This window comes from Misgurnus anguillicaudatus, chromosome 20 (assembly GCF_027580225.2).
Source record: "Misgurnus anguillicaudatus chromosome 20, ASM2758022v2, whole genome shotgun sequence".
In the NCBI taxonomy this organism is placed as follows: Eukaryota; Metazoa; Chordata; class Actinopteri; order Cypriniformes; family Cobitidae; genus Misgurnus; species Misgurnus anguillicaudatus.
In genome coordinates, this window is record NC_073356.2 from 12722758 (window position 1) to 12750532 (window position 27775).

The 27775-nt window shown below is 37.9% G+C and overlaps 2 protein-coding genes, 1 long non-coding RNA gene and 2 other non-coding genes across 16 annotated transcripts; 4 read left to right on the forward strand and 1 right to left on the reverse strand.

Annotated features, from left to right (window-relative positions):
• Nucleotides 1-2440: 2440 nt before the first annotated feature.
• Nucleotides 2441-20132, reverse strand: atat1 (alpha tubulin acetyltransferase 1). 12 transcript variants are annotated; one of them, XM_055219090.2, is made up of 14 exons: nucleotides 20040-20132; nucleotides 19835-19931; nucleotides 19559-19609; nucleotides 18213-18273; nucleotides 18018-18109; nucleotides 17799-17856; nucleotides 17586-17699; nucleotides 17200-17301; nucleotides 14644-14689; nucleotides 11864-11938; nucleotides 9364-9559; nucleotides 3767-3870; nucleotides 3580-3649; nucleotides 2441-3032 (listed from the first exon to the last, which is right to left on the reverse strand). In XM_055219090.2, exons 2-14 carry the CDS (start codon nucleotides 19897-19899, stop codon nucleotides 2732-2734), a joined length of 1335 nt encoding a protein of 444 aa, XP_055075065.2. In that variant the 5' UTR covers nucleotides 19900-19931; nucleotides 20040-20132; the 3' UTR covers nucleotides 2441-2731. The 12 variants fall into 12 exon arrangements, 11 of the variants coding, with proteins under 11 accessions (XP_055075065.2, XP_055075064.2, XP_055075062.2 ...); XM_055219089.2 differs by having other exon boundaries at nucleotides 20019-20131; XR_008647944.2 differs by adding an exon at nucleotides 13088-13133 and having other exon boundaries at nucleotides 2964-3032; nucleotides 19835-20090.
• A 449-nt stretch (nucleotides 20133-20581) lies between these two features.
• On the forward strand, nucleotides 20582-22532 carry LOC129454547 (uncharacterized). Its single transcript, XR_008647947.2, has 8 exons — nucleotides 20582-20666; nucleotides 20895-20939; nucleotides 21119-21177; nucleotides 21261-21321; nucleotides 21536-21602; nucleotides 21809-21893; nucleotides 22071-22146; nucleotides 22330-22532. It is a non-coding gene; the product is annotated as an uncharacterized lncRNA (long non-coding RNA).
• LOC129412710 (small nucleolar RNA SNORD52) lies at nucleotides 21365-21433 on the forward strand. Its single transcript, XR_008633813.1, has one exon. It is a non-coding gene; the product is annotated as a small nucleolar RNA SNORD52 (small nucleolar RNA).
• On the forward strand, nucleotides 21651-21717 carry LOC129412709 (small nucleolar RNA SNORD52). The gene has a single exon (XR_008633812.1). It is a non-coding gene; the product is annotated as a small nucleolar RNA SNORD52 (small nucleolar RNA).
• Nucleotides 22533-23070: 538 nt separating the features above from the next.
• Nucleotides 23071-27609, forward strand: c20h6orf47 (chromosome 20 C6orf47 homolog). The gene is made up of 2 exons (XM_055219105.2): nucleotides 23071-25065; nucleotides 26594-27609. The coding sequence occupies exon 1, from the start codon at nucleotides 24147-24149 to the stop codon at nucleotides 25053-25055; it is 909 nt and encodes a 302-aa protein (XP_055075080.2). The 5' UTR covers nucleotides 23071-24146; the 3' UTR covers nucleotides 25056-25065; nucleotides 26594-27609.
• Nucleotides 27610-27775: the final 166 nt, after the last annotated feature.

A 27775-nucleotide genomic window follows, 5' to 3' on the forward strand; every position in this document is an offset into this window, starting at 1 on the left:
TACATAGGCATAGATGAATAATAAGAGTTATGTGGTAATGACATATCGTGAGCCTCAAACGCGATTGTTTCCTTTTTATGTAAAGCAAGCGCATGCAAAAGACAGCAGGAAAACAGGCCAATCTCAATATAACACCGACTGTGCGTTACAGTTGAGATGTACGCACTCAACATTAAATCACACATTAAATTACAAAGTTCTTACAATGCTAAAACAAAGTTGTGACTGCTGAGTTAGCACTATATCGTTGCTGTCCGATGAAAACCACATATGTCCATTTTGCCGATTTTGAGATTTTTCGACGGATTAAATGTCCAGGTTAATTACTGTATACAGTATGCTTCACATATCTAAATGGCCAATGAAAAGTTGTGAATCATGTCATCTGATCTTCACGTATATCCATTTGGTGTCAAAGCTGTCAATCACGCCGCATTTCCCCCACCCTGTGGAAGCATCTCGCCGGTCTCATGAAGTTTCATCGAAGCTAAGCACTGGATAGTCGAATAAACATAGCCTGAGACAATGACTTTCCTTCATAGACATAAACGTTTCCCCCCGACGCCAGACGAACATCTAGGAGTGACTAAATTATGGTAGGACTGTGCAAACAAAGTATCTGTCTAGCATTACCATGTCAGTGTATTGATTCATTGTCCCTTTATAGTTTGCAAGAGACATTTAATGAATTTATAATTAATATTAAATAAACTAAGTGTATTTAATAAACTGAGCGTTTTCATCTGTCAATATGAAACACGACTTGGGCATTCTAATTAATGATCGGAAGAACACGTATCGACCACCGTTACTGTAAAATATGCACGTATGTCCATTTAAACTCAATTTTGGTCAAATGTGGATTATATCATTACACTAGCAAGAATATGGTTACATGTAAAGATGCCGTACCAAGTATGACAACATTCAACTGCTTTTAAAATACAGTGTTTTTTCACTTCCTGAAAAGTAACCGTTTTTACGTGAGTTTCATCGGGCAGCGACGATATGCTAGTTAATTCTATATGCTAGCTTTCACGTTAAGTATTACTATCGAAGTTACAGTCGAGATGTATGCCCCAACATTCAATTCATTACCATGCTTAAAAGTTGTGACTGTTGAGTTAGCGCTTTATGCTAGTTAATGCTATATGCTAACGTTTAGGCTGAAGTTCTACTGTTGACATTACAGTTACGTTTTGTAGGTCCATACTGAAAAAAAACACAAACTTACTACTCAGAAACGTCCAATAACAATCTGCAAACAATTGATTATTCATCAAATTACGTATCAGTTCTGAACTGAACTGCTCTGAAAAACAGAGCTCAACATTATTATTCATGACCCTTCCAAATAAGGTAATAATAGACCTTTTCATTCTGGGGCAAATCATAGGGTTGTAAATGGACATTTAAAACCATCTCTAGATAATATTTGCACTTAATAAAGTCACATACCTTCTTTGTAGATATAAGAGAACAATTTAAAAGATTAATTCAATGCATTCTTTGGCGCCTTTAAAGGATTAGTCCATTTTCTTTAAAAAAAGATCCAGATAATTTACTCACCCCCATTTCATCTAAAATGTTGATGTTTTTCTTTGTTCGGTCGAGAGGAAATTGTGTTTTTTGAGGAGAGCATTCCAGGATTTTTCTCATTTTAATGGACTTTGGTGGACCCCAGCACTTAGCAATTTTGATGCAGTTGAAAGTTGCCGTTTCGAAGGACTCTAAACGATCTCAAACAAGGCATAAGGGTCTTATCTAGCAAAACAATTGTCATTTTTGGCAAGGAAGATAGGGATATGCGCTTTTGAACCACAACTTCTCGTCTACCTCCGGTCCTATGACACGCCAGCCCGACCTCACGTAATAAGGCATCACGTCAAGAGGTCACGGATGACGTATGCGAAACTACGCTCCAGTGTTTACAAGTATGGAGAATGAGGACCTTTCCGTTTGTTGTACGTGGAATGATACTAATTAATGTCTTTGTGTCAGTTTATTGTTTAAAATGGTCCACAAATGTGCGTTTCATATATGTACCACGTGACCTTTCCACGTCATTACGCAGTTACGTGAGGTCGCGCTGGCTCGTCACACAGCCGGACGGGGACGAGAAGTTGTGGATTGGGGGTGCATATTTTTTGTTTTTCTTGTCAAAAATGACAATCATTTCGCCTGGTTTGGGATCGTTTAGAGTCCTTTAAAACTGCAATTTTAAACTGCATTAAAACTGTTAAGTGTTGGGGTCCATTAAAAAGAGAAAAATCCTGGAATGTTTTCCTCAAAAAACATAATTTGTTCTTGACTGAACAAAGAAAGACATCAACAGTTTGGATGACATGGTGGTGAGTAAATTATCTGGATTTTTTTAAGAAAATGGACTAATCCTTTAATATTTGTAATAATGCAATAATGCAAATGAATCTCAACAGAACACATTTTCATCAGTTTATTTTTGTTTTCCATGAAAAAAATACAAAAATTGCATAGAGTGGTTTCTCAAAAAAGGATAAGGTTATAAAAACTGTGATCATTAAAGCACAGGCATGAACTGAATGGTTAAAATATAAATAACATAGAAATCTTAAAAGCACAAGTCTAATGTTGTAACACATTGCTGCTGTTATCATTTTTATGAATTTATAACACATTAAAGGTCTTTTCTCACTTTCGTGCTTCATTCCATTTTTTTAATAACATTTTATCATTTAAGCCTCCTTCTTCATCACCACGGTCGTGTGCTACGATACTCTTGTTTCTGCCGGACCCACTGAGCATTAAAGCTGTTCTCCCCGACCGTCCAAGACCATCCATCTCTACCTCTCTCCATCTCAGATCTTTCACCCTTTCTCCAGTCTTCTGCTCTCGCTCTGGACCACTGCTCCATATCTCTCCCCAGATTGATGTCTGTGATCTTATGGTGACTCTGTGGCTCTGAGGAGTCTATGGAGGTCTGTTCCTGCTGATGATCATTCTTAGCAGCAGCGAGCACTGGAAGGGAGATGACCTGGCCTTGAAGATACGGTCTGATGATTAAAATAAATGAAAGAAGAAGAGAGATAAAGGAAACTCAACGGCGGTGAAAAAAAGACACCTAAGTGAATGAAAGCATTCATATTGTAATAACTATGCCCACGTAGAAACCAACCACACCCACCTTTATTCATGGGTAAAATTGAAAAGTGGCATCTAAATGATTTTTAAGGATGAGGGGATTAAAAGTGCTGCTTGTAATGGCACAGAAATGCTTATACTGTATCATATGGACCTAACGTGATACAGTTGAGCCACAGGAACTGCATGATTTGAGATATCATTCATATCCATAGCACAAACAAAACAGAATGAGTTATTAATGTTGAATTGGGGTTTTATTAAAAATGTTACATAAGCATGCTGAGCAATAGTAATAGTAAAGCAACAATCATGCACAAAAGGTGGGTGTAGGTTCTGCAAAGGCGTAGTTATTACCCATAGTTATATAACTAGTTATTATGAATTCCTGGCTCTTTCGGATCAGTGTTCGCTTCGGATAAAATGACACATAACCAGGAGCGGTGAGAAATGTCCGACCTTTGCGTTGTGTTTTTGTGCTCCGCTGCATCTGCCTGTGCCTTTGTGTCACACAATCTCTCACAGAGCCCTGAGGAACACACACCACAGCTGCTAATGGTTTACTAATTCGCTTTCCTGGCCACCATCGTAATTCATCACGTCTCCCAACGCTTGCCGCACGACTGACGTTCAAACGGTGCCTTACCTGGAAGCATGGAGGTGCCCTGCCGTTCCGCTAGTAATTGCCCGAGGTCCCTGCTGTTGATATGGCGACTGTAGAGGTTGCTCCTGGCAACCAAACCCTGATGACTGTAGGATGTGAGGAAGATGGACAAACAACAGCGATGGAGGATAGGGTGAAATATAGGACATAAAAAACAAAAGGGGTGAATGTGGTACCAGGAAAAAAAACAAGAACAGAAGAGCATGAGAAAGAAAAAAGAACAAATAAAAACTTGATCAAACAGAACTCCAAACATAAATTTAAAACTCAATGTTGAATGAAAATAAATTTCAGTGAAGAAGGACATGAGTGTTGAAGTGCGATTTTTAATCCGAGGATAGATTAAAAAGATTCAGGTTTAGTTTTGAACACCATTCTAAAATGCTGCTTAGAAAACGTCTTAAATTTGATCTTACGATAATTTCTCAAAAGCGTGCACGTGTGTTCATAAAACGAATGTATGAATAAAAAACGCGCCTGTGCCTAACTTTCAGTTGTGAAATGTATAAATCACAAATGAGCTTGAAATTGTGCACAGCTGAATAGTTGCAGATTTCCGTTAAACGATGACAAAATAACGTCACTGACATATAAAAGTGAACCTGTCAATGTTTAAATCCTTTTCAAGCAGCAAGAATGGCTTATATTTCTTATTTTATAAGCAAACGTGCGTATGTCTGCTCAAACCCTGATAAGCACTTTTCTATGCCAAAGACAGTTTTTATAAATATGGACTTTGCTGTGGATTTTTGCGTATGCACATTTTACGATCAAATCTGTGCGTATGCACACTTTATGTAGGCTGTAGCGCAAGACCAGAGTCCAATAACCAGTCCTTCCAGAGTTTTTTTGTGATTGTTGCGGGCAAAAATCCTCGATTTTGTGGCACGTTTTCTTAAAAAATGCGATGGAATATGTGGGATATTTATGCAATTTATGCGATGGAATTGCGGGAATTTGCGAAAATTGCGGAACTTGCAAAAACTGCGGAAACTTGCAAAAGCTGCAATGATGTTCACGTCACATAATCACGTCACTTCATAACGTTCCCATGGCAATATAGGACACGGCTGCGCTTTTGGAAGTAAATGCAACATTTTTCAACTTTCTGCTAATATATATGTGACTTTTTGCTACGAAAATGCGGAGATTATGAAATCATGCAAGCCCCGCATATTTTGTGCGCGGAAATATGTAATTAATGCGGCGAAAGTGCGTCGTATTTGGAAAAAATGCAGCCCCGCATAAATATGCGGACTTTGGCTGATTATGCAATATATCATGCGATCGCACAATCGCGTTTTTCTGGAGGGACTGAATAACCTGAAACCAGACTCAAATCGAGATTCTAAACTGAATCTATACGCTTCGGATATGTTTTGTTTTTCAGCTAACGTGACACTGACGCAATATCAGACTTCATTCGCCCCAATCAAAAGCATATTCATCATTTCTTGTCCCATATTTAGTGCACTACGTGCCTTTCCCCATAAAAAAACTAGTAAATCTATTAACAAGTGTCTGATTTCATGCACAGGTTCCGCGTAATATAAGAGGCAGGAGGTTTCAGCATTTGATTGAACAGGAAATTTAATGAGAAGCTGAAGGATGATGTCATAAAAAGTGCCAAACTGTACGTTTTAAATGCTTATATCTTCTGTATGCGAATTTTGTCAGCGTTTTGGACCATACCAGTTGATATATATTCTAAAGCCTAATGTATTCAAACTATAAGGAAAAAAGTTACATTTTGATTTCATGGGGACTTTAAAGGTGCAATGTGAGACTTTTAGCTGCATCTAGCGATGGGATTGTGAATCGCAACCAATGGCTCAGTCCACAGCTCACCCATCCCTTTCGAAACGCATAGAAAAGCTACATTAAAGGCGGAGTCCATGATGTTTGAAAGCCAATGTTGATATTTGAAATCACCTAAACAAACACGTAGTCGGCCCGTCTCCTTTTCCGACGCGTTTTTCAAACATCGTGGACTCCGCCTTTAAGCTGGGTACACACCAAAAGATTTTTTGTATGCAAATTTTGTCAGCGTTTTGGACCATACCAGTTGATATATATTCTAAAGCCTAATGTATTCATACTATAAGGAAAAAAGTTACATTTTGATTTCATGGGGATTTTTTTTAACGTTATCAGATTTTCAAAATGTGAGAGACCACAAACATGATGAAAAAAACGTCGATTTAACATGTTTCTTTCTATAGTGTGTGGAGTGCTGCTATGTAGTCACAAACAATGTGAGTCTCAGCCAAGCGTGCCGCACAAGCCCTGAAAAGTGAAGCCAAAACGTCTCGATCGCCCCCCAGTGACTGGTCCCAATATAGGTCATAAACCCCGCCTCCCCATGTTATTCAATGGGACTTGAGACTAACTAAACAATTACACTTCAATTATCTTTTTTTCCGAAGCTGGTTTCTGTCATTTACTGTAGTTTTTATCACTCTGATGTAAATTCAAGTGTTTGTTTTTAAAATAAGTTTGTTGTTAGTTAGTTATTTAATGCTATAAAAACGGTGATGTCACGTCATGATTGACAGCTGTGATATGCGCATTCTGCGAGAGCGAGGGCAGGGTCTTGCTTTCGCGGCTTTACTTTCTGCTCACTACTGCACAGGACTGGTCCCAAAATCGCTACTGCGCAGACTCAAGACCCAAGATGTCAGCGCCGTATCGGACACTGACGGCTTCACTTTTCACCAATGGAAGAGAGCAAACAGGCGTCATCCATCCTTTTTTTACAGTCTATGGTCTCAGCTGAGAACACAGGAAATCTCGCGAAGATCTCCAAACCTGATGTCACAGTAAACAAACATGGCAAACAATGGGCATAAAGAAATGCCATTAATACAATGGACTGCTTTTTTACATCTCTGATGTCCATCTCACTTTGGACTGTGCCTGCTATGCAATGACTGTAGTTGTTATGGTTATCTTTCATCTGCTCGCTTTCTCATTGGGTATCGTATCGTTTCACGTGACAATCTACAGCGTGTGTGTGCGTTTGTCCTCGGGCTTCCCCCACACAACAGGATTTCTGATCTAAATATTCAATATTTTAAATGTTTACGTTTTGCGATTGGATTGGCCCCGACGCGCTTCCGAGCAGATTCAGATGTACTTAACGCACCGCACAGAAAATTTTTTTAACATCAAGGCTTTGAACCAGTTAACGGAACAAAAAACAGAAACTTTTGATGTTTTGCAAGGAACAGAAATGAAACCAGAAACTTTAAAAATAAAATAAAAAATGTTCCAGAACAGAATCGTTTAGTTAAATAATGGTAACCAGTTAAAACCGTTATTTTTTTCGTTCTTTGACAAGATTTACGTGCAATACTCGATGAAGTTAACTTCCGGTCGTCGTTGACTCATCTGAGAAATGAGAAGCTTGCCACCAGCAAGTAGCCTACTCAAGCCCAAATCTCTAATGCTCAATCATAAGAGGTAAATATCTACTCAAGATGTTTGTTTTTTAAAACTAATTAGTGGTGTAACGGATCGCAGTTGATCCGTGATCCATCCATAAACTTGAGAGAGAGTTGCACTACTGTGTCTCATACTGTTGTCAATTAAAAATACATTTGGTGAATAAAACACTGAAAAACAACGTAATTTTCACTTTATGTGGACTGTTTATGCTGCACCTTCTTCTCTAAGCGCGGTTTGGAATGCGTCCTCCGTCTGTGTGTGTTCGCGTGTTTAATTGCATTTAAAAGTGCATACACGGAGAGACGCATTTCAAAAAGCAAGCAAACAATCTTTCTGTTCTTGACAGGACACATACAAACAAAATGATCTCGAAATTCTTGTTTGCCAATAAACGACATGGCAGAAATTGTCCTTGTCTTAATTCAAGTATAATGCTGAAACAAATGTAGGCATGTCAGAATTACAGTCATGCCGCTTACATAATGTAGCCTTTTTTAATGTTTTTTAAAGTAAAATAATGTAGACTAATAATTTAAGTTGAATGTCCTAATGATCAGCCTACTTATTTGTATGTCCCACAGCTGAGATGAAACGTTATTAACCGGTTCGGGAACTTAATTTTTTTTTTTTTTTTTTTTTTAGGGTTGAACCGAAAACCGGAAATGTTAAAATATTGTTTCTGTTCGGAACAAACCAATTGGGGGAAAAAACGGGTTCAAAGCCCTGGTTAAGATAAACGGCACAACCACGAAAACGATCAGATCTTTACCTAGGATTGTCGTAAAGGGGGAAATCGGCCCAAATTCCTCCCGATTATCTTGTGATGTGTACCCGGCTTAACTCGGCGCTCGACCTGATTTTTGCCAAGTGAGAGATGTCCTCAGGGCAACATATTGTGTAAACATTTTTGTAAATAAAATCTAAACCCATCCAAACCATACCTGAACCAGATCAGAGGGAAATGATAAGTGAAAAACAATGTAAACTTATTTCTGAAATCTGATTGTTGATTGAATTGTTGTCCCATGGTTAACAAAATGTTGCCCTGAGGACAACAACCACTTGGCAAAATCAGGAAAGCCGCCACGGGAAAAATATGTTGTCATCTGAGACAATGTAGTGAAAACGTTCTCTGTAGAGCAGTTTATCCTTTTAGGGCTACATGGCAGTGACTTTCATGTAAAGAGACCTGCGGTGTATAGATAAAAAAGGCCATTATGTAAAGTCTTTAAACACCACTGATAATATAGTTATGTATATTATACTGCATTTCTGTCAAGAGATCCGTATAAAAGTCCCACATTGCATATTTAAATATTCAATAAGATACTGAAAATAACCTTAATTTTTTCCAACTGCTTTTATTACTTGGGTCTCAAAGTGCTCAGAACAGAGATTGCACCACATCTGAGGATTGAAACTAAAGTAAACCCACTGTTTATATTCTAAAACAATACATGGTGGAAAAGATACAGAAAAAGTCAAACAAAAAGTCGCAAATCTGTTTTATCAAACCATCATAGTACAGAAAATGTTGCCGTCCACCCTAGCAAGGCAAATATCGTACATAACAAAGACTAGCTAACCATTTAAAAACCACAGCTATGGTTAAGTCAGTGACGTTCAAGACCGAGGGTCAATGAAAGCTGAGCCTTGATCTATTTAAAGAGCTAGCGGGGAATAAGAGATTGTGAGAGAATGAGAAAAATATGTGTGTGTAGTTGAAAAGAAAGCAAAAGTTCAAACTCATCGAATGAATGAGTTATAAAGCCGGGAAACACAGTAGGCATGTCATAATCGGGACCATGGATAAAATGAGCGTTTCATAATCGGAGACGAAACAAAGAGGAAGAAAGAGAGAGAGAGAGATTCACTAGTAAGAAAAATGATCAAGGAGGTTTACGTAAACACACAGACAAAGCGTTAATGATGCACTAATGAGAAAAATTCCTGCCGCCTAGTCGGCCATGCATTCATTTAACACAGGAAGTTGCTCTTATCAAACACGCTCTGTATCTCTTTGCTTTCATTCCCACACAGGGAAAAACTCTTGCATCCACCGAGATGGAAAATGTGAAGACGATGAAATGTAAATATTTGGGTGACTCTATGTTAGGTTTCGGGAGATGTACCTGGTGCGTTTTGCCCTGCAGTTGTCGTTGAGCTGGGAGGAGGGGTTCTGGCACTGGAGCCCCGGGAGCACGGTGGGACGGAGAGGGGCGTGGCTGGGGGAGGATCCCACACTGAGGGAACGAGACTGAGGAGAGTGAGGGGGAACCGCTGGGCGTCCGAACGGCCAGGGGAGAGACTTCTGCTCCTCCCGTACCACTGCAGAAGAAAAGAAGTGATGTCAGAGCTCATCTTTTCTACAGGATTTAGATAGGATCTAGTCACCGTAACTGTTGTTTAAAATCATGTGTGAATCCTGTCTAAAGGCTCATAATTAAAGGAAAACAACACTGTTTTTCAATATTTTACCATGTTCCTACCTCAACTTAGACAAAACAATACATCCCTATTTTTTTCAATGCGTGCACTTAACCCTTGTACAGTGCATCGTGAATGTGCCAGCACCTAGCCCAGCCCCACCCACTCCCCAGGATCCAAACCCGGCGTGCCTCATAAGTCTTGAAAAGTGAAGCCTCTGGCTCTTTGATCGCCCCCTGGTGGCTGGCTGCAGTACAAGACATAAACCCCGCCCTCTCCATTCAAACAAATAGGATTCTGCTCTAAATAAAAAAATAATTTACACTTCCAATAAAAGTTTGCGAAAGATGTTTTTGGTCCTTTCAGGTAGTTGTTAGCACGCTGATATATGTTCAAGTGTTCATTTTTGTGATAAGTTTCATTTTAGCTAGTAATTTAATGCTATAGAAATGGGGCGTGTCGTTATGTTTGGCGTGGTTGAATTGGTTGCACGAGCGTTTGGGCGGAAGTTTGATACCACGGCTCCACGGACGATTCCTTCTGCACAAGCTTTGGCTCCAAACTGGCGTTTTTACGTAACATGACGGCGACCATGGTCGGACATTTTTGGCTTCAATTCATTACAATGGAGGGAGGTGACGACGCTTAGTCCATCTTTTTTTACAGTCTATTATCCAAACAGGGATGAATTTAGAAGCCACCAAACACTTCCACGTTTTCCCTATATAAAGACTGTTACATGAGTAGATACACGAGTAAGTATGGTGGCACAAAATAAAACGTGGCGATTTTTTAACTTGATAAGGATTACTGTGCCGTACACGGCACACCCCCTCCCTTGCAGGTGAGGCTGCATAAACGTCATTGTAACTTTAAGACATTAAATCTTCAAAATATACGGTCATGCGGCACATCGAAAGCTTAGACTCTCAGGATTCCATTAAGCGCACACACAAAGCATAATATGATTTATAGCAGTCATAAAACTGTAATCTAGTTGTTAGTTACCTGAACCGGGAGGTGCAGATTTATCCGCTTCGGTGAAATTGTCCAAAACAAATTGTTCATAAATCCCCAAATGTCCAAGGAAATGGAATATCCAAGCCTTTTAGTCCAAAACAATTTGTTTGCCTCACAATCTTGACGTTTCTGATTGAATTGATGATATAAATACTGTAAACAATTAGTTCACTAACGGACATTCGTTCGAAATCTCACTTTTCATTCATGATTTATAATGATATATTCGGGTATCACATTTATTGTGCAACGTCTGAGGAACAAATACGCCCCTTTGTGGATTTTCAGCCGTTCCATAAGAGGCTATGCGGATAAAAAATAAGAACTATATTGTATGGCGGAAGAGCACTTAGTTTGCAACACTTCACCTCAGGTGCAGTAATATTGACAGAAGTTTGAGCGAGAGGGGTAGTAGTCAGGAGTGATGATGTTACTGCGCACGAGGTCGAAGTGCTGCAAACTAAGTGCTCTTCCGCCATACAATATAGTTCTCATTTTTATCCGCTTAAAAAAATCGCCACATTTTATTTGTGCCACCATACTTACTTGTGTAACTACTCATGTAAGAGTCATTAAATAGGGAAAACATGGAAGTGTTTGGTGGCTCTTAAATTCATCCCTGTTTGGATCCTAAGGAATGAATGGGGCTAAGCTAAATGCTAACACATTCACGACGCGGTGTACAAAGATTAAGCGCACACATTAAAAAAAAGATACATATGTATTAATTCATCTAAGTTGAGGTAAGAACATAGTAAAATATTGAAAACGGTGGTGTTTTCCTTTAAGGAGCATCAAAGTTTGATTTCACATTCATTTCAATCTTTGACATGATCTTACTCAGTCAATATTAAAGATATCGCAGTTATATTTTCACAGAATGTTCTTTACATTATCTAGGAGGAGTCCTGTATGTACAAAACAGCAAATCACAAAAAATTACTTAAGGTGGGTGTTCACATATATTCAACTGCACATATATATATAAAAATCAATAACAACAAATGTTCTTTTCTAAAGGTACCAAAGTGGTTAATGGACCTAACCGAGACATTTAACAAATAAAAAGGAGGCCCTTGAGGGTTGCCAGCTGAAGCTATTTATTACAATGTCTGTGTAAATGTCAGCTGCTAAAGGTCTGTATTGTGTTAAATATACGACACACAAAGCCTACCAGTAACTTACCTTCTCTTTCCATTAGTGAATACGGTTTGATCTCTCCCTCTGACTTTTTGGGGGGAACTTTTCTCAGTTGGGCCGCTGTAAAAGAGAGCATTTGGGTGAGAAGCCAAGAAACTGAGCCAGTAAAGTCTAGTTGGGTCCAACTTTAAGACCAAACTGAAAATCTGTGTTTCAATTTCGACCTGGAATTAAAATGACATGACACTAATGCTGAGACTTTTGAACAGAAGTCTTTTTTTTGCTTTCGTTAAAGCATGCAAGACGCTTTTTGGGTCACAATGTGAAATCATGCTAGGATAACATGGATCTTTTGTGACCCAGTCGGTGAAAACCCAGCTAAAGTGTTTTATTTTGTGAATTATCGGTTGCTATATAATCTCACCCCATAGATTAGTGGTCTCCAACATGGTGGAGTCTGTGAGTTGCCCCCAAAAGCAAATTTTATTAAAAGCCTCAATTTTAATGTTTTTTATTACATATTTTTTATATTAGCTTAACTTCTTTTATATATGTTAACATGTTAAACAATGATAAAACATATTAACAAGTTAAATAAAATAAAACCAACAAGTAAAACAAAAAGTTTTGAGTAGACTATATCAATTGTGGTAGCCCTTGCTTACAAAAAGGTTGGAGACCCTTGCTCTAAATAATATAAAGATAATTCTGATAAAAATATAACCTTGATATATTTAATATTAACTGAGTAAGATTGAAAAGAAATTGAAATCAAACTTTGATGCTCCTAATCTGATCATTAGATTATAAGACTTTAGCCTGGATTTCACAGACAGGGTCACATTTGTGAAGTTCATGCAAGCTCATGTTGTTATTAAAAGGAAAAGAAGCATGCCAAACATTACAAAAATATGAATTTTATACATTTTTTTAATTCAAATTTACTCAAATTGTTATGCTGCTAATACATTCTGTTTATAAAAAAATGGCAAACTAAAAAAACCAGTTCACAGTTCAACCATTTATTAACCATCATCCCACTACACTTAAGAAAGCAAATACAGCAGGGTACAATGAGTTGTTACGTGAGCTTTCGATTATCACAGGGAGGGGTTACAGGGTCTGTTTATGAGCAGAGACAGTGGAATAGAGATACGTATGTGGGCTCTTTCCTAAACCACAGGGATAAACTGGGCAGCACAAGTGAGCTGAATGCTGGGACACAGTGGGGTTGGGGAGGGGAATAGTGAATATTCAACATATCCTTACAAAAATCCGTACATCCCCTGATCCGTCAGAGGGGAGGGAGGAGCGCCTGGGAGAATTTTTTGAGACAAAAGTGTTTGGAGGTGTTTACAAAGGCTTGCCATGTTTAACTCTTTCTAGGGGAAGGATTGACTATAAACAATACTAATCTGAACTCGATGACTCATTTATATAAAATGGTTTTTGCTTGAGCAATAAAATGCAATTAGACAAAATAACATAACAATAACAATTTTAGTTAATGACTGGCTTGGATGAGGAAATAAGTTTTAAATCGCAAAATATAGAGCCACTACAAAAAAAACAAAAGAGAGATTTGTGAGTGTTACGGGCTATTACAATAAAAACAAACACTTTATTTGCACTGATGAAATGTCATTTGGTAAATTTAACTGCATCTTCAAAAGGTCCCTTATCAAACTTGATTTGCATTTCCTAAAGGAAATCCCAGTGCGTGCAAAGCAGCAAAAGGGCAGGGATGAGGTTTTAGTTAAAGGGATAGTTCACCTAAAAATGAAAATTCTGTCATTATTTGAAGAGTTTCGTTGCAAAACGAGATAAATCCATTTTTTTAACAGTTTTGTCAAAACATGTTTATTATTATGTTATCATGTTATTATTTTGTTTTACGGTGCTACTTAGCTGTATTTTTTAAGTTATGAAGGTTTAAATCAAAACAAACCAACTGCAGTTGCATTGAAATTAATTGGAATGCACACCCAAAAAACGAGATTTCTGAACAATTAAAAAAATGGTGGTTATCTCGTTTTGCAACGAAACTCTTCATTTACTCACCCTCATGTTGTTCCAAACCTGTATGAGTTTTCTCATCTTGATAAACACAAAAGAAGATATTTTGATAAATGATAAGCACACAGCTGCCGTAACCATTGGCTTCCACCATAGGAAAACAAATATTATGAAAGTATTGTAATAAATGATAAAGAAGATATTTTGTTAAGTATGCTTACCATTATTTTTTTAAATATCTACTTTTGTGTTCACCAGAAAAAAGAAACTCATACAGATTTACAATTTTTTTGTAATTTTTTAGGTGAACTATCCCTTTAAGCTTGGGTTTAACTCTTTGGTTGTGTGTAAATGAAATGAGTCTCGCCATTGGCATGAGACTCGCCACCCACTGTATCTGTTTTCTATCAGCTGTCCATGTATAAGCATTCTGCAGTGAAATGAGGCTATAAATCTTTAACCAAAAGTAATAGACCAATCACAATTCAGCGGGCCACCATGATGATGACATCATAACTGTTGATTACATTTCGCCCATTCTATCAATAGCCTTGTTTCCATTACAGACATTATTTTGTGCCTTGTCCAATGCTCAAACTGAATTATTTGCAGGAATCCGAGGAGATAAGAATACAAAGAAAAAGGAATTCATTGCTGCCTCGCAAGTACAGTACAGTAATGAGGAGAAACAAGTTGACTGTGGGAGGTTTGTCAGCTCCGCCCATTCCCTGACCTACACTGGAAAAGATCCAGAACAACATTCCCAACCCACACAAACAGAAAACTAAAGTGATCCTGCCAGGCATTACCTGATCTACTCTTGAAGAAGCCACTAAACACAACAAAGTTATTCACCTGAGAGGAAAGAAAATAATAAAATCTGTTAAGACAGAGAAATGTGTTATGAACATTTTATGTATAAACAACCATAAACATATACATTTCCAACCCTACATGTACACATTTTCAATCTGATGATGTACTAAATAGTTTCCTTCAAACACTGATGGATGTAAAAATGGGTAAAAGTGTAAGCAGACTTCAATGATGTACGGAAAAACATCTTAAAATGTATATATTTCTGTCATGTTAGTTAACCTTAGTTAACAGGTACAGCTGACTGCATATAACTTAAATGATTGCCAGTTGATGAGCGGGAAGGGATTAAAATGAATGCCGCAGGGATGACGTATTTTTGTAGGCAAAGCCCGGAAGCAAGTTAGCATTTTAGCACTTCTTCCTCAAGTCAATGTTTTTTTTTTAATGGGGTATTGCTTAAACTCAAGATCTTGGGTTAACAAAAAGCCAAAGATATTTTCACGTTTTATTCTATAACATAAAACACAACAGCAATACCCCACTCGTGACTTTTTAAAGCTTTAAAGTGTCTTTAAATGGACAATTACTAACATCGTTTAATCTTTTTATGTATTACTGTGTTCAAGTTCAATTTAAGACTTCACAGAAAAACTTATTTTCTATATCTCCCTATATTTCCGCCTGTCAAGTTACATTATTTTGTATACTTTTTTGACACGTTTAGGAATAAGTACAGAGCCCCTAAGGTCACATTGGAGTAAAAAAATCTAAAGTTAAGTTTCGCGTGGTCACGCGAAACTTTCACGTGCTCACGCAAACCTTCATGTGCAGAATTTTTAAGTTCAGTTTCGCATTCGCACGTAAAACTTTCCCGTGCGCACATAAAACTTTCTAGTGCGCAAATAAAACTTTCTCGTGCACACATGAAACGTTCGCTTTCACGTGCGCACGCGATAGCTCAACGTGCACGCGTGAAACTAAACGCGATAGTTTAAAACTTTATTTAATTTTTGCTCCATGCACTGCAAAAAATGATTAAAAAAATATGTCTTAGCATTTCTGTCCTGCTCTCAGCAAAATATCTAAAAATTCTTAAATTAAGATGCTTTTTCTTGGTGAGCAAAATGACCCAAGAAAATAAGTCTAGTTTTTAGACCAAAAATATCAAATTTTAGTGATTTTGTGCATAAAACAAACAAAAAAATCTGCCAATGGGTAAGCAAAATTTTCTTACATTTTTCTTGAATTTAGTGTTCAAAAATGTTCAAGATTTTTTTGCTTGTTTTATGCACAAAATCACTTAAATTTTATATTTTTGGTCTAAAAACTAGACTTATTTTCTTGGGTCGTTTTGCTCATCAAGAAAAAGCATCTAAATTTAAATTTTTTAAGATATTTTTACTGAAAACAAGACAAAAATACTTAGAATTTTTTTTCTTGAAAATCATTTTTTGCTGTGTGTCCCCTTAGGGGCTCCGTAATACAGCCATAATGAAAGAATATAACTTTAAATCTTAAATTTTTCTTAAGGGTCAAAAAATGAGTTTGCTAATACAAATTCACCCCTGACATTATCAGAATGGAAGCGGGCCAAGTTAAAAAAAACTTGTATCATTGCGCAGGCTGGATTCAAATGTGCAGCGGTCCTTGCAGTGGCGGCTCATGACTGCTCATCCGAGAGGCACAAATTCAAGATATTTATGATAAAAGAGACACTTACATTCACGAAATACACGCAAGACACTCCCTTAACAGTAAACTCTGATTATGCATGAGATTATGCGCGTATCTGGCAAACGTGAGCGTCTCTTTTATCATAAACTCTTTAGACGCACGCGTTTGCAGCAGGCACTTATTTTGACGAGACACGTAGGTTCACTTGACCCGCATAACACATATTTTGAAAAAACGAACCACACACATGACGGACTACATACATGTTGTGACGAACTTCGCATCGAGCGCCCTCGAAAAAATAAGTCATTGGCCGCCACTGGGTCCTTGTATTTGACACATGTGTTTTATGGGATTGCTGTGAAGAACCTTTAAAATCCTTTTTTTTTAAATAAGTGTCCTGAAAACTTCTGGGTAGTCCTACAAAAGCCCCTGTGGCACTCTATAACAATACACAAAGTGTGTGAAACAACGTGATGAAAAAATATGGTATAGAAAAATTACATTTTGATGAACGAAAACTAAAATTCCAACACATTCCAGAACTTGGATGAAAATTTTTTAAATTTCCATAACTTTAAATGTCTGGAATAGACCTTTTAAAATTCCCTGATACTTCAGAAATTCAATGACGAAGTGACATTTCACTGTTTGTGTGGTTACTTACTACTGTGTGTATCAGTGTGATTATGAGATAGCCCCACCCACACTAAAATCTTGTTGGCCCAAAATCCTGCACAACTGTATATTAAACATCAAAAACTATGTTTTGTCTGGCTTGTGATGTTAGTGTGGCTTTAAGTGTGGACTTATTGTTGAAAAAAATCTGTTTATTTCTTAGGATTTAATAAAGTAACAGAAGTGGTTCATACCTGAGGCACACTGTTTTTCAGATCATAGTGTTTTTCTAGAAAAGACATTAACTTTGGAGAAGGTCTATCATACGCCAATTGATCAGGCTCCACCCGTTTGTGCTGTTTCATGGGAAAATATGATGAAGGCAAATAAATATGTAAAAATACGACACTTTGCAAGTAAACATGCACATGAGCTTGTAAATCAGATTATAAATATGCTTTCATTATGCATAGAAGAGCTACATTCAAAACACCTCTTTTTTTTCGCTTTCCAGGAAACAAATAATCCCGTTCAAGAACATGATGAATCGTAAATTACAGAATTTACATTTTGGTGTGAACTATCCAATAGTGTAAACAATCAGCTCCTATTTCTTAAACAGCTGCTGACAGGCACTCACTTTCAGCATGAAGTCAAAGATCTCAAGCCCGTATCCATGTCTCTGAAGAGTCTTGGCGATATAGAAATCCAGCACACATAAAGGCTCTGTCTCCACATGCGCCCCCCGCTGGTCCTACAGATAATTACAACATATAGCAGATGTGTTTACTACTTTACAGTGTGTGTCATACTGAATCAAGCCCCAGGCAAGATGAAATAAGGAAACACTTACAAGTAAAAAGAGTTTCTTGCAGCCAACCTTTAGGAATCCAACTACAACACCCCTCCCACTGTATAAATGAAAGACAGAAAGAGGAGTTGAAAGTGAATCTGTTTGTACATAATGGAAATAGGATAGAGAGAGTTCATTTGTATTGATTTTTTAATAGAGCATATATATACACAGAGATAGAGAGAGAGAGAGAGAGCGAGAGAGAGAGAGAGAGAGTACCCATTTTGTTCCCCGTCTTTAAGGAGGTAGAGATGATGTCTGTTGGCCTGGAGTTTTGCAGCACTGGTTATGGGTGCAGGCAGCTGTTGTGCCTGCGGATAAACAGAGAAACATCATGAGAAACTGGAATTGACAGTGATTGACATACTGCATATAAACGCAATAGATCAAATATGAGAAAGCTATTGTTATCACCTTAGCGGAGGCTTTACCCAGCTCATCTATAACTGTGGTAATCTGAAGCTGAGGATCCGGTCTAGAAAATAAAAAAATGTTAGGAATGTCATAGGAGGTAGGGTTTAACCAACTCATATGATTTTAATAGCAATAATGGATATTACAGTCACCATAGGCTGTTTGATTAAGTTTTTTCCAAAATGTTAGATATCTGATGTCTAAAAGCTGATGCTTATATCTAAAGTGCATGGTGACTGCAATAATAATAACAACATTTTGACATAATTCAATGATGAAAAATGAAACAAAATTGCTAATATATACACTACCGGTCAAACGTGTTGAAACACTTTATTGAAATGTTAACTACGATCTTAAAAATATTTTAAAGGGGCCATTTCACAAGACTTTTTTAAGATGTAAAATAAATCTTTGGTTTCCCCAGAGTACACATATGAAGTTTTAGCTCAAAATACCATGTAGATAATTTATTATAGCATGCTAAAATTGCCACTTTGTAGGTGTGAGCAAAAATGTGCCGTTTTGGGGTGTGTCATTTAAAATGCAAATGAGCTGATGAAATTCAAACACTGTCCGCAATGATGGTGGTTTGTTGCTATTGAAACTCAATAATCTATCCCAGTTGGGGGGGGGGTACTCAATTAAAATTGTGATGTTAAATATTTGCTATTTTACATTATTGTTATGTACCTTTATCCTCTTTGTAAATCATTTCGTAAAATTACCTTTGTGAATGAATTGTGCTATGTACTTACATTGCCTACTGTTTTTTTTATTATTATTACTATGTATTCCTGTATTATTGGTACTGTTTTGTCTTTATTTTTATATCTGTGCAATCTATATATTTGCGATTTTGTACTGTGCTTCCGTGTGAACTGTGTTTTGACTCTAATGTACTGCATGGTGTACTGTACAGTGTACAGTATTGATTTCATATGGCTACTAATGCATCACAATTTGCCACGTGATCACGTGATCTATCTATCTATCTATCTATCTATCTATTTATCTATTATTGTTTTATGACAGTAAAGTTAATGGCAGTCCTGCTGAGATTTAAATAGACTCGTGTCAGATTTGATCCTGAGATCTTTTGCATCATCTGACGTCATGCTGCTTATCATTACCGGATAAAGACAAATATGGCCTGGGGCGAATCTAACATTTAACAATAGCAATAAAACATCTCAAACAGCCACTGGTAGCTGTTTCCACATACTGATGTGCCAGCCACTGCAAGACTGCCAAAGGACATGTCCAAAAAGCATTAAGGGTGTTCAAGCCTTGTACATTATTATAACACCCAATGTTCACAACTAACACATGAAAATAGACATTACCTCCCATGAGCTTTTCGACCAACAGTCAAGTTGTTATCCAGCACCGAAACTCTTTCAGGAAAAAGCGCATTCAAGTCGAAAGGGAAATCCATTGTGAGGACAAACAGAATAGCTCTTAATCCAATAAAGACAATACACTGCTAATATTTCATATACATAAATAACATTGAGCACAGATTATCACTGGCGTGCACTGTAAACGGAAGTCCCACATCAGTGCTGCTTTAACAAAGGCATGGATTTATAGCGGTGTTATCAATGCTTCCCTGTCCTCACTCCCATTGTGTCTGTGTCACTCCCTTCTTGTGCGGGATGAGCGCTGCGCTCAGTGCGCTGGCCATCCACAGCCGTAGTGCTGTCAAGACACACACGCCTGCAACATTCAAGAAAAACACGAAATATCGGTACATTTATCACATTATCTGCTAATAAGACTGCAGGTAAATACAAATAAAGTTACACGATTAAGACTTTAATTTACTGCAGCAGAAATGTGCTGTCTTATTTCCGTTTCCTCTTGGCAACGACTAACAACTGTGTAGTGCATAGCAACCAAACGTGCTGGGCTTGTTCGACTTCATGCTGCAAGAACCGACAGCCAAATGACATCACAGTACCGCGAGAGCAATTCGACACCAGACTCCAGCGTATTATTTCTCGAATCGCTCTCGCGGTATCCGGATGTCATCCTTCTGTCGGTTCTTGCGCCATAACATGAAGTCGAACAAGCCTGTTTACTACGCAAATAATGTTTACCATAAAACAATGCATGTGTGTAAATTTGCATGGCTTGTTTTTTTTTTCAAATTATATTTGAAACCACATAAAAAGGGGAAATTGTGGTATTTACATAGAACTGCTCCAAATATAAAATATATCATTAAACGTATATAAAAGTATATCTAAATTTCTTTAATTTTTAAATTTTAAAAATATGAATTGTAGTGAATTTACAAACTTTCTATTTCTGTTTTGTTTATGTGCCTATCTTTTTTCTTCATTCAGGCAGATATTTCGCTACCCTGTCTGCAGTTTTAGGACCCGTTTAAATGTGCTCGCCTGTGCGTACGGTGGCCTTTATCGTCATGCTGCGGCTTTTGAGTAGAAGGTAAGCAGAGTTTATTTGCGTGATGATATATTTTATATAAAATGCAAAAACTAGTACATTGCTACATAAATGTACATTTAAAGATGTGTTATGTTGTAAGGCCAAGATTTAACTATAAATCAGTTTTTTTATTTAGCGTTTATGACCTCGTGGTCAGTTTAATCCGTTAGTCAGCATGCTTTCAGGATATGATAAATAATTCATCTTTGTGCTTATTTTGTGTGTTAGGAAGCCAAGCTACCAAAAATGTGTCCAGGAGGAAAACATGTATCTGTAAGTGTGACTTCAATTGATTTAATTGTTTTTAACTTGCTGCATGTAATGATGATTCAGACTAGAGTCTCTGATTTACCAATGAAGGACTTTATAGTGCACTGAACGCATGCAGTGTAATTTGTGATTTGGTAGTACCAGCTTGAATGTCCCTGAATTTTGAATTGCATTTGTAATAGGCTTCATGGGATCCGCAGCAGTTGCCAGGTATCTGATGCCAGTAGTTGACAGCCAATGGGTAAGGAACTGAATCTTGCGTAAGTTACATGAAACAAAAGAGTGTCACGCATGATATTCTCTCATGAACTCTTTCTCTTAAAGGATTTCAAGTGTGGATTTGAAGTCACTGTAGGAAGAAAATGTATCGAGCTCCCTTCCACATGTTTGTGTTATTTTCTTATTAGTAATGTGACATTTAGGGGGTGTGCAGTGATGATTCAATAGACTAGAGTCTCTGATGACGTCATGATGCACTTTTTACATTTCTCTGAGCACATCTTCAGGTCATGCTTGTGTATGTGTTTCATCAGCAGGTTTTTATTTTCTTAAACTATGTGTTTATGATGTTTCCTGTTCTTTTTAACTTTCTAAAACAGATCTGCAAGGTTTTTAGGGGGGGATTTGAAGTCACAATAGGAAGATGTTTTGAGCATCCATCTACAGGTTTGTGCTATTTTTTTGTTAGTGGGGACATTTTTATTTTAAGGGGTGTGCAGTGATGATTCCATAGACTAGAGTCTCTGATAACATCATGATGTTTTACACATTTCTCTGAGCACATCTTCTGGTTAGGCTGCTTGTGTATGTTTCATCAGCAAGCTTTCATTTTGTTATACTTTTGTGTTTATGATGATTCCTGTTCCTTTCAGCTTTCAGAAACTGACATTCTCTTCAAAGATTTCAAGTGGGGATTTGAAGTCACTATAGGAAGATGTTTTGAGCATCCAGCTACAGGTTTGTGCCATTTCTTGTTGGTGGGGGGGACACTTTTTTAGATGGTGTGCAGTGACGATTCAATAGACTAGAGTCTCTGATGTGTGATGCACTTTACATTTCTCTGAGCACATCTTCTGGAACTATTCATGTAATTTTAGCAAAGCGCTTTTGATTGACAACTGCCTTATTTTCCAGGTTAACAGACTGAGAGGTTAACGCAATGATGCATGGATACCAGTCTCGTATGCTTTGGTGAAATAATAAGGCTTGTGTAAGTTTTGCTTCGATAAGCCTTGCTTTGTTTATTTGTGTTTATGATGATTGCGATGTTCTGTAACACTGAAACCCAATGAAGTCATTTTCTCGCGGCGCACTGAAACACAAAAAACAATGATTTTTCTTTTTTTACATGTAAATATTGGAATCTAATGAAGTTTTTGTTTCCTTTTATAAGGACTGAAGTTGAAGCCATGGCAGAGGAGGTGTGGTGATCAAAATGCTGCAATGTTAAGCTACTGTATAACATTGTGTAGTATTTTAGTGCAAGCATTTAATTTCAAGAACAAAGTCTGAACATTGAGATTTTAACATTATGGAAAGTTATATTTTGATCTTGTCATGTATTCGTATTTTTGTTAATAAAGTTGCATCAATCTCCCATTTTTGTTGCTGGATGAGTCTGATATCAGTCTACTGTTCAAATGCTCATAGCTGAATTGTTTAAATGCATAGAATGTCATTCATAACATATAACTGATTTTTCTAGTCACACCCTATTACAACACACCTTGTTATTCATCTTAAGATCATGTTGCAATGTAAGGACAACATAAAGGTTTCGATCCAGATATCTTTTTGGTGAGCCATGCAAACCCGGTGTTGATTTAACATGCTTTGAGATGATGGATATTGTAAAACATTCTAGTGTACCTAATTGTGCAGTCTTTAATCACAAACTACATCATTCAGGGAAATTAAATCTGTACAGTGTACACGTTTAGGAGTAAGAAATTTATTTCCTGCCTCGAAGTAAACAGATTTAAAGTTTTAAAACATTTCATGAACATGCTTTATTTTACTTGGCAACAAAATTGTCTTCGTTCTAAAATTATAATTTAAATCCCACGTGTGGTTTTAGACGTGCCACTGTACTGCAAAGGACTTTTATTATGAAAACGCCTTACCCAAACACAACGTCATGTGAACGTGAACGTTTTTAACTTCACTTTTCACACAATATACACACCTAAACGTTTAGCTATTCGCCCCAATATAATAGCAAACAAACGTTGGGTGCGCGTGCATACAATATCAACAGGATTGTATAATTTTTACACAAACGTGTAGCGTAAATGAAGGAAAGTCGATTGCAAATTTGTGCTCCACGTAGTCACGCGTTACCGTAAACAAGCTCGCGCACAGTAAAGCCGTTTTCGTTTAATTTCCTCATCATTCCAGTAAAATATCACGGAATTACACCGTGTGGAATATGATCACTCTGTCAAGCACTTTGTTTGTTTAAAGGATCTATTTGCTGGTTATTGTTACCGGGTGGAGGTGAACAGGAATGTGAAGTTGGCATCGATAAGCAAACTCAACCGACAGAAACAGCGGCTGTGATGTTTGTAGGATCATAGGATGTAGATGGATCAGATTTTAGTTTTCATTGACTTTTAAAACTGATCGCAGGTATGTCTGATAGTAATTGGAGAGTGTTTTGAGCAGGATTGTTAAGCGTTTAAACTTGTTGCGTTAAACGACAGCTTGTTCAGGCATGTTAACCGTAGCCGTTTCGCCTGAGGTAAATGCTTTTAAAGCTACCTAATGTATAAAACTATTTAAAATCATATCGCCAACGTGAATATATTTTTTAACTTGCTAAATGTAGTTTATCTATTAAATTATTTTTAGTAACGATTGTTAATTGAATAGCTTTTTGTCATTGAGCGATTTGGTCGGGTGTGCCCAACTACAATAGTTTGTTCCGATTCAATTTGACTTAAAGTGACACACACACCTCGATACAGGTTTGTTTAGGTTTCTTTACACAAATATAACGCTGTATGTAACTTTAACTACTTTAATGTTTAGTATAGGTGCAGTGTTACACGATATGTGCCATACATACATTTTAGTCGTAATTTGTACTTAATGTGTATATAAAAGGGTAATGCTACAATCACTGACTGTAAATGATTATATTAGCATAACCTATAGACTGACACTTTAATGTTTTAGCTTCTTAGCACAGTACAAAGAAATAGTACAGGCATGACAGCTGTTGTAGGTCGAGTTTGGGGGTGGGTAAGTCCAACCAATCTGTACTCCACCTGGGGCAGTAAGACCAAACCAGAAAAACCCCCAACAACTGAAAATCTGACTAAAAGCAAGTGGGGATTATGGGGTCTCACTTCCTGGGTTTGGAGGAGTGAGAAAGCTGCAAACCAAAAGATAATGAATGAGGAATTCTGGGATACAGTGGAAAATGTCAAGCCTTTGGAAATCGAGGAGTTGAGGGTGATCAGACCCGAGGTTGAGATCGAAAAAGTATCGACCCGAAGCTCTTCAAGCTATTGGAAGTGGTTGCGTCCATCCAGCTACATTTTTTGGCCTAGGTGGTCTATGCCCACTGCGCTCGGGCATCAAAAATGTGCCAGTAAGTTGGAGTCTGATGAAGTCGATGGGGAGTCAAATTATGGGACACCTCCGCCATCCCCTACGCCTCTGTCCCAGGGACAAGCAGCATTCCAGTTCTTCTCTCGCTCGTGGTCTGGTGAAGTTCAGCCTGAACACTACGAGGTTTGCTTTAACTTCCTTCGCCACCTCTTTGACTTGTTTGTGGTGGGCTTCCTGACAACCGTGTCCCCTCCGACCAAGGTCATTTTGGATGTTCTGGGGGTCCAGGGGGCCCTGAAACTGTGGCTTCATGGCATGGCCATGTTTCTTGTAGCATCTGTTGGGATGGCTGGACTGCTGTGGGTGGTGCAGGAGTATCTGCTTCATTTTGCCTTGATGTATGGCATCGTGCAAGCTCTGGTCATCTCTGTTAGCGTACGCCAGAGTGAACCTGTGGACGAGGTGGATGATGGGAAAGGCGATGATGAAGCTGAGGAGGAGAACAAAGACACTTTGGAGCAGAATGACACACAGCAAATGGTCGAAACCAAGAAGTTAAAATGAGAAGCTTTGGGTAAATGTGTTTTCATTTCATGTTAAGAAGATACACCAGTCATAAATAGATCATAAATAAATGCTTATTGGTCAATGTTATAACATAAAAAACAAATATTAACCTTACTTTACATGTCGGGGGCTATATCTTCCGTGGGTTCACACCGGCTGCGTTTGAGGCGTCAAATTCGCGTCTACCACGTCTAGTTTGCCGCTTGAACATTTTGAGTTTACGCGCGTGAAATTGTAGTCATGGAGACATTCACGCAAAAATTCATGTCAAGGGAGGGGCTTCTGTGACTCTGTTCGCTTCCTGTAATCACGTCATTACTAGAGCAAGCTCCTGATTGGTTAATGCGGCGCGTTTTTCCGCCAAAGTTCAAATTTTTCAACTCGCGCAACTCGTTGCCGCGGCAACGCTCAATTCACGCGAACGAGGTGGAATTGCGTCTGCCGCGCTAAACACCTCATGCTACATACACACCAAACACGGGGCATCGCGTTACTTGCTCTAGATTACTCGCGGGATTTAACTTCATGTCATGTGAATTTTTGAATAATTTCAATTTGGGCGAAGATGCGTTTGAGGTGAATAGTGCATGTTTTCGCAGTAAACGCGTCACCCATATGGCGCCATTCACATTGCCCCACGCGAGGAAGCGTCTGATCACATCTTTGCATTGACTTTGTATGTAATCTACTTGCGCAAATTGTTGAACTCGGGTCTGGTGTAAACACACGGTCATTTGTGCCGCAAGACCTCCAGACGCATGTCACTGTGTCTTTACATTGACTTAACATTGAAATCACTCGCGATTGACGCCTCTTCCACGACTGGTCTGAACGCAGCATAATGCTACGGACACACCAAACGTGGGGCATCGCGTTACTCGCTCTAGATTACTCGCGGGATTTAACTTTGTGTCATGCAAATTTTTCGCTCAAGTTGAATATTTTCAACTTGGGCAAAGACACGTTTGAGGCAAATAGGGCGTGTTTTCGCGGCAAACGCGCTGCCCCTATATATTCAAAAATATATATAAAAATATTCAACTTTGAAAAGATCAGCTCATCAATGTCAGCCCTTACACAGCTGTCCAATCACAGTGGAGGAGGGGCGGGACAAATATCACAGCAACCCACCATCGCATCGTACAATGACACAATGCACAAAACAAAAGTATCACAGCAACCAAAGCGCTCAACGGATTAGAACAGCTGGCATTCGGCATCCTCCAGGCGTTTTCAGATGCGTTTAAAAGCTTTGGTGTGCCCACCCCCTAAGGCTTAATATAATTTAAACAGAGTTGCAAAAATATTCACCCCCCTCACAGTTGTCATCCGAATGCATGAGTTTATCGTGAAGGAGGCATTCAGATATATTTTTACAGACATCCTCATTAGAAACAATTACTGTCCAAATAGGGCGCCTTTGGTCTGGAATTCACAGACAGGGTCATATTATACAAAAGCAATATGGCACTCGTGCCATACTATAAAAATGCATTGCAAATGGCAGCTGTTTTTAATCATTTCTTTGTGTTCAGTCATAGGTTGCAGATTACAGGACTGACCAAAGCTGACCTCAGCACCCCACAAAGCCAATGAGGGATTAAAGAAGGCCATTAATGTACCAGCACCTCTTTTTCTCCCCTAATGGAAGATTTTATTTTCCTCACGTTAAATGTAATAATTTAATGCACACCAGCAAATGATGATGAACTTCAGTCAGGAGACGGCCTGCACAATGCACGTTGGTCGAACCTAAATATACAGAAATGAAGAACCAGCATTGATGAAATGATTGTTTGGGAATTGTGTTGACACAAGAAAAACTGCTTTAAGAAAAGATTATCAGTTGAATTTTTGCTTTATTTTATATGGAGATTAAGAGCTGGTGACTTCACGTACTGTGCATCTGCATGAGTCACTTTATTCGTGGTTAACAGTTTTCTCTAAAATCATCTTTGGATTGTTCATTTCCTGTATGAAGCATATGTTCTGTTACGTTTAATGGATCAGATCCATTATAGCTCATTATAACTTATTAGTCAACTTTATCATTGAAAACTTTTAAAACCACTTATATATACAGCAAGCAAATAATTGACCACTACATTACGCTATAACCTTTTCTTTAATTCATCCTCATTTAACTTTTAAAAGTGGGTACATAGTTTGTTTAATATACTATTCTTATACTTCTAGGTGTGTCATGAGAACCACTGCATTTGAATTATATGTATTTGTCTTTAATGTCCTGTCCAGGTCAAGTTCATTGTTCTCATCCATTTATATTTCAGTTTTCATATTGCTATCATGAATGCTTCTGTTGTGCCTAACAGTACCCGGTACATCGGCCAGTTCATGTAGATTTATGGGTGATTTTGCACAAGCGTGTACTGACAGCTGAATATCTAATGCTTTGTTGCACATGTCTAGCTTGCTTGCAAGGATAGCTTTCTTCTACTGATCGTGTTTCACAGCTAATGCTATGCATGATTAGCACAATGATACTCTCGGGCAATGAAAAGCTTTGTAACTTATTAAATGCCTAAATGTCTTTTCTTGTAATCGGCCTGTTTACTTTAAGGTACCGGCTTATAGGTTTTATTTAAACACTAAAATGTAGCTTAAGAAGTGTTTGTTCTTTACAAACATTTTAAACAGTGCAAGAATTTGTGCAGACATTTTTGAATTTTTTTTCCTTTTGTAAGTCTTGAGTTTAT

What these genes read in the sequence shown, in the direction of transcription:
- c20h6orf47 (XM_055219105.2), top strand. Translation starts at nt 24,147, where the DNA reads ATGACAGCTGTTGTAGGTCGAGTTTGGGGGTGGGTAAGTCCAACCAAT.
- atat1 (XM_055219086.2), bottom strand. Translation starts at nt 19,968, where the DNA reads ATGTACCGATATTTCGTGTTTTTCTTGAATGTTGCAGGCGTGTGTGTC. An exon ending in TGAAAAACAGTGTGCCTCAG is followed by an intron (nt 14,690 to 17,199) that starts GTATGAACCACT and finishes CTTTCCTCTCAG; the next exon opens with GTGAATAACTTTGTTGTGTT. An exon ending in GGGCACCTCCATGCTTCCAG is followed by an intron (nt 3,650 to 3,766) that starts GTAAGGCACCGT and finishes TGTGTTCCTCAG; the next exon opens with GGCTCTGTGAGAGATTGTGT.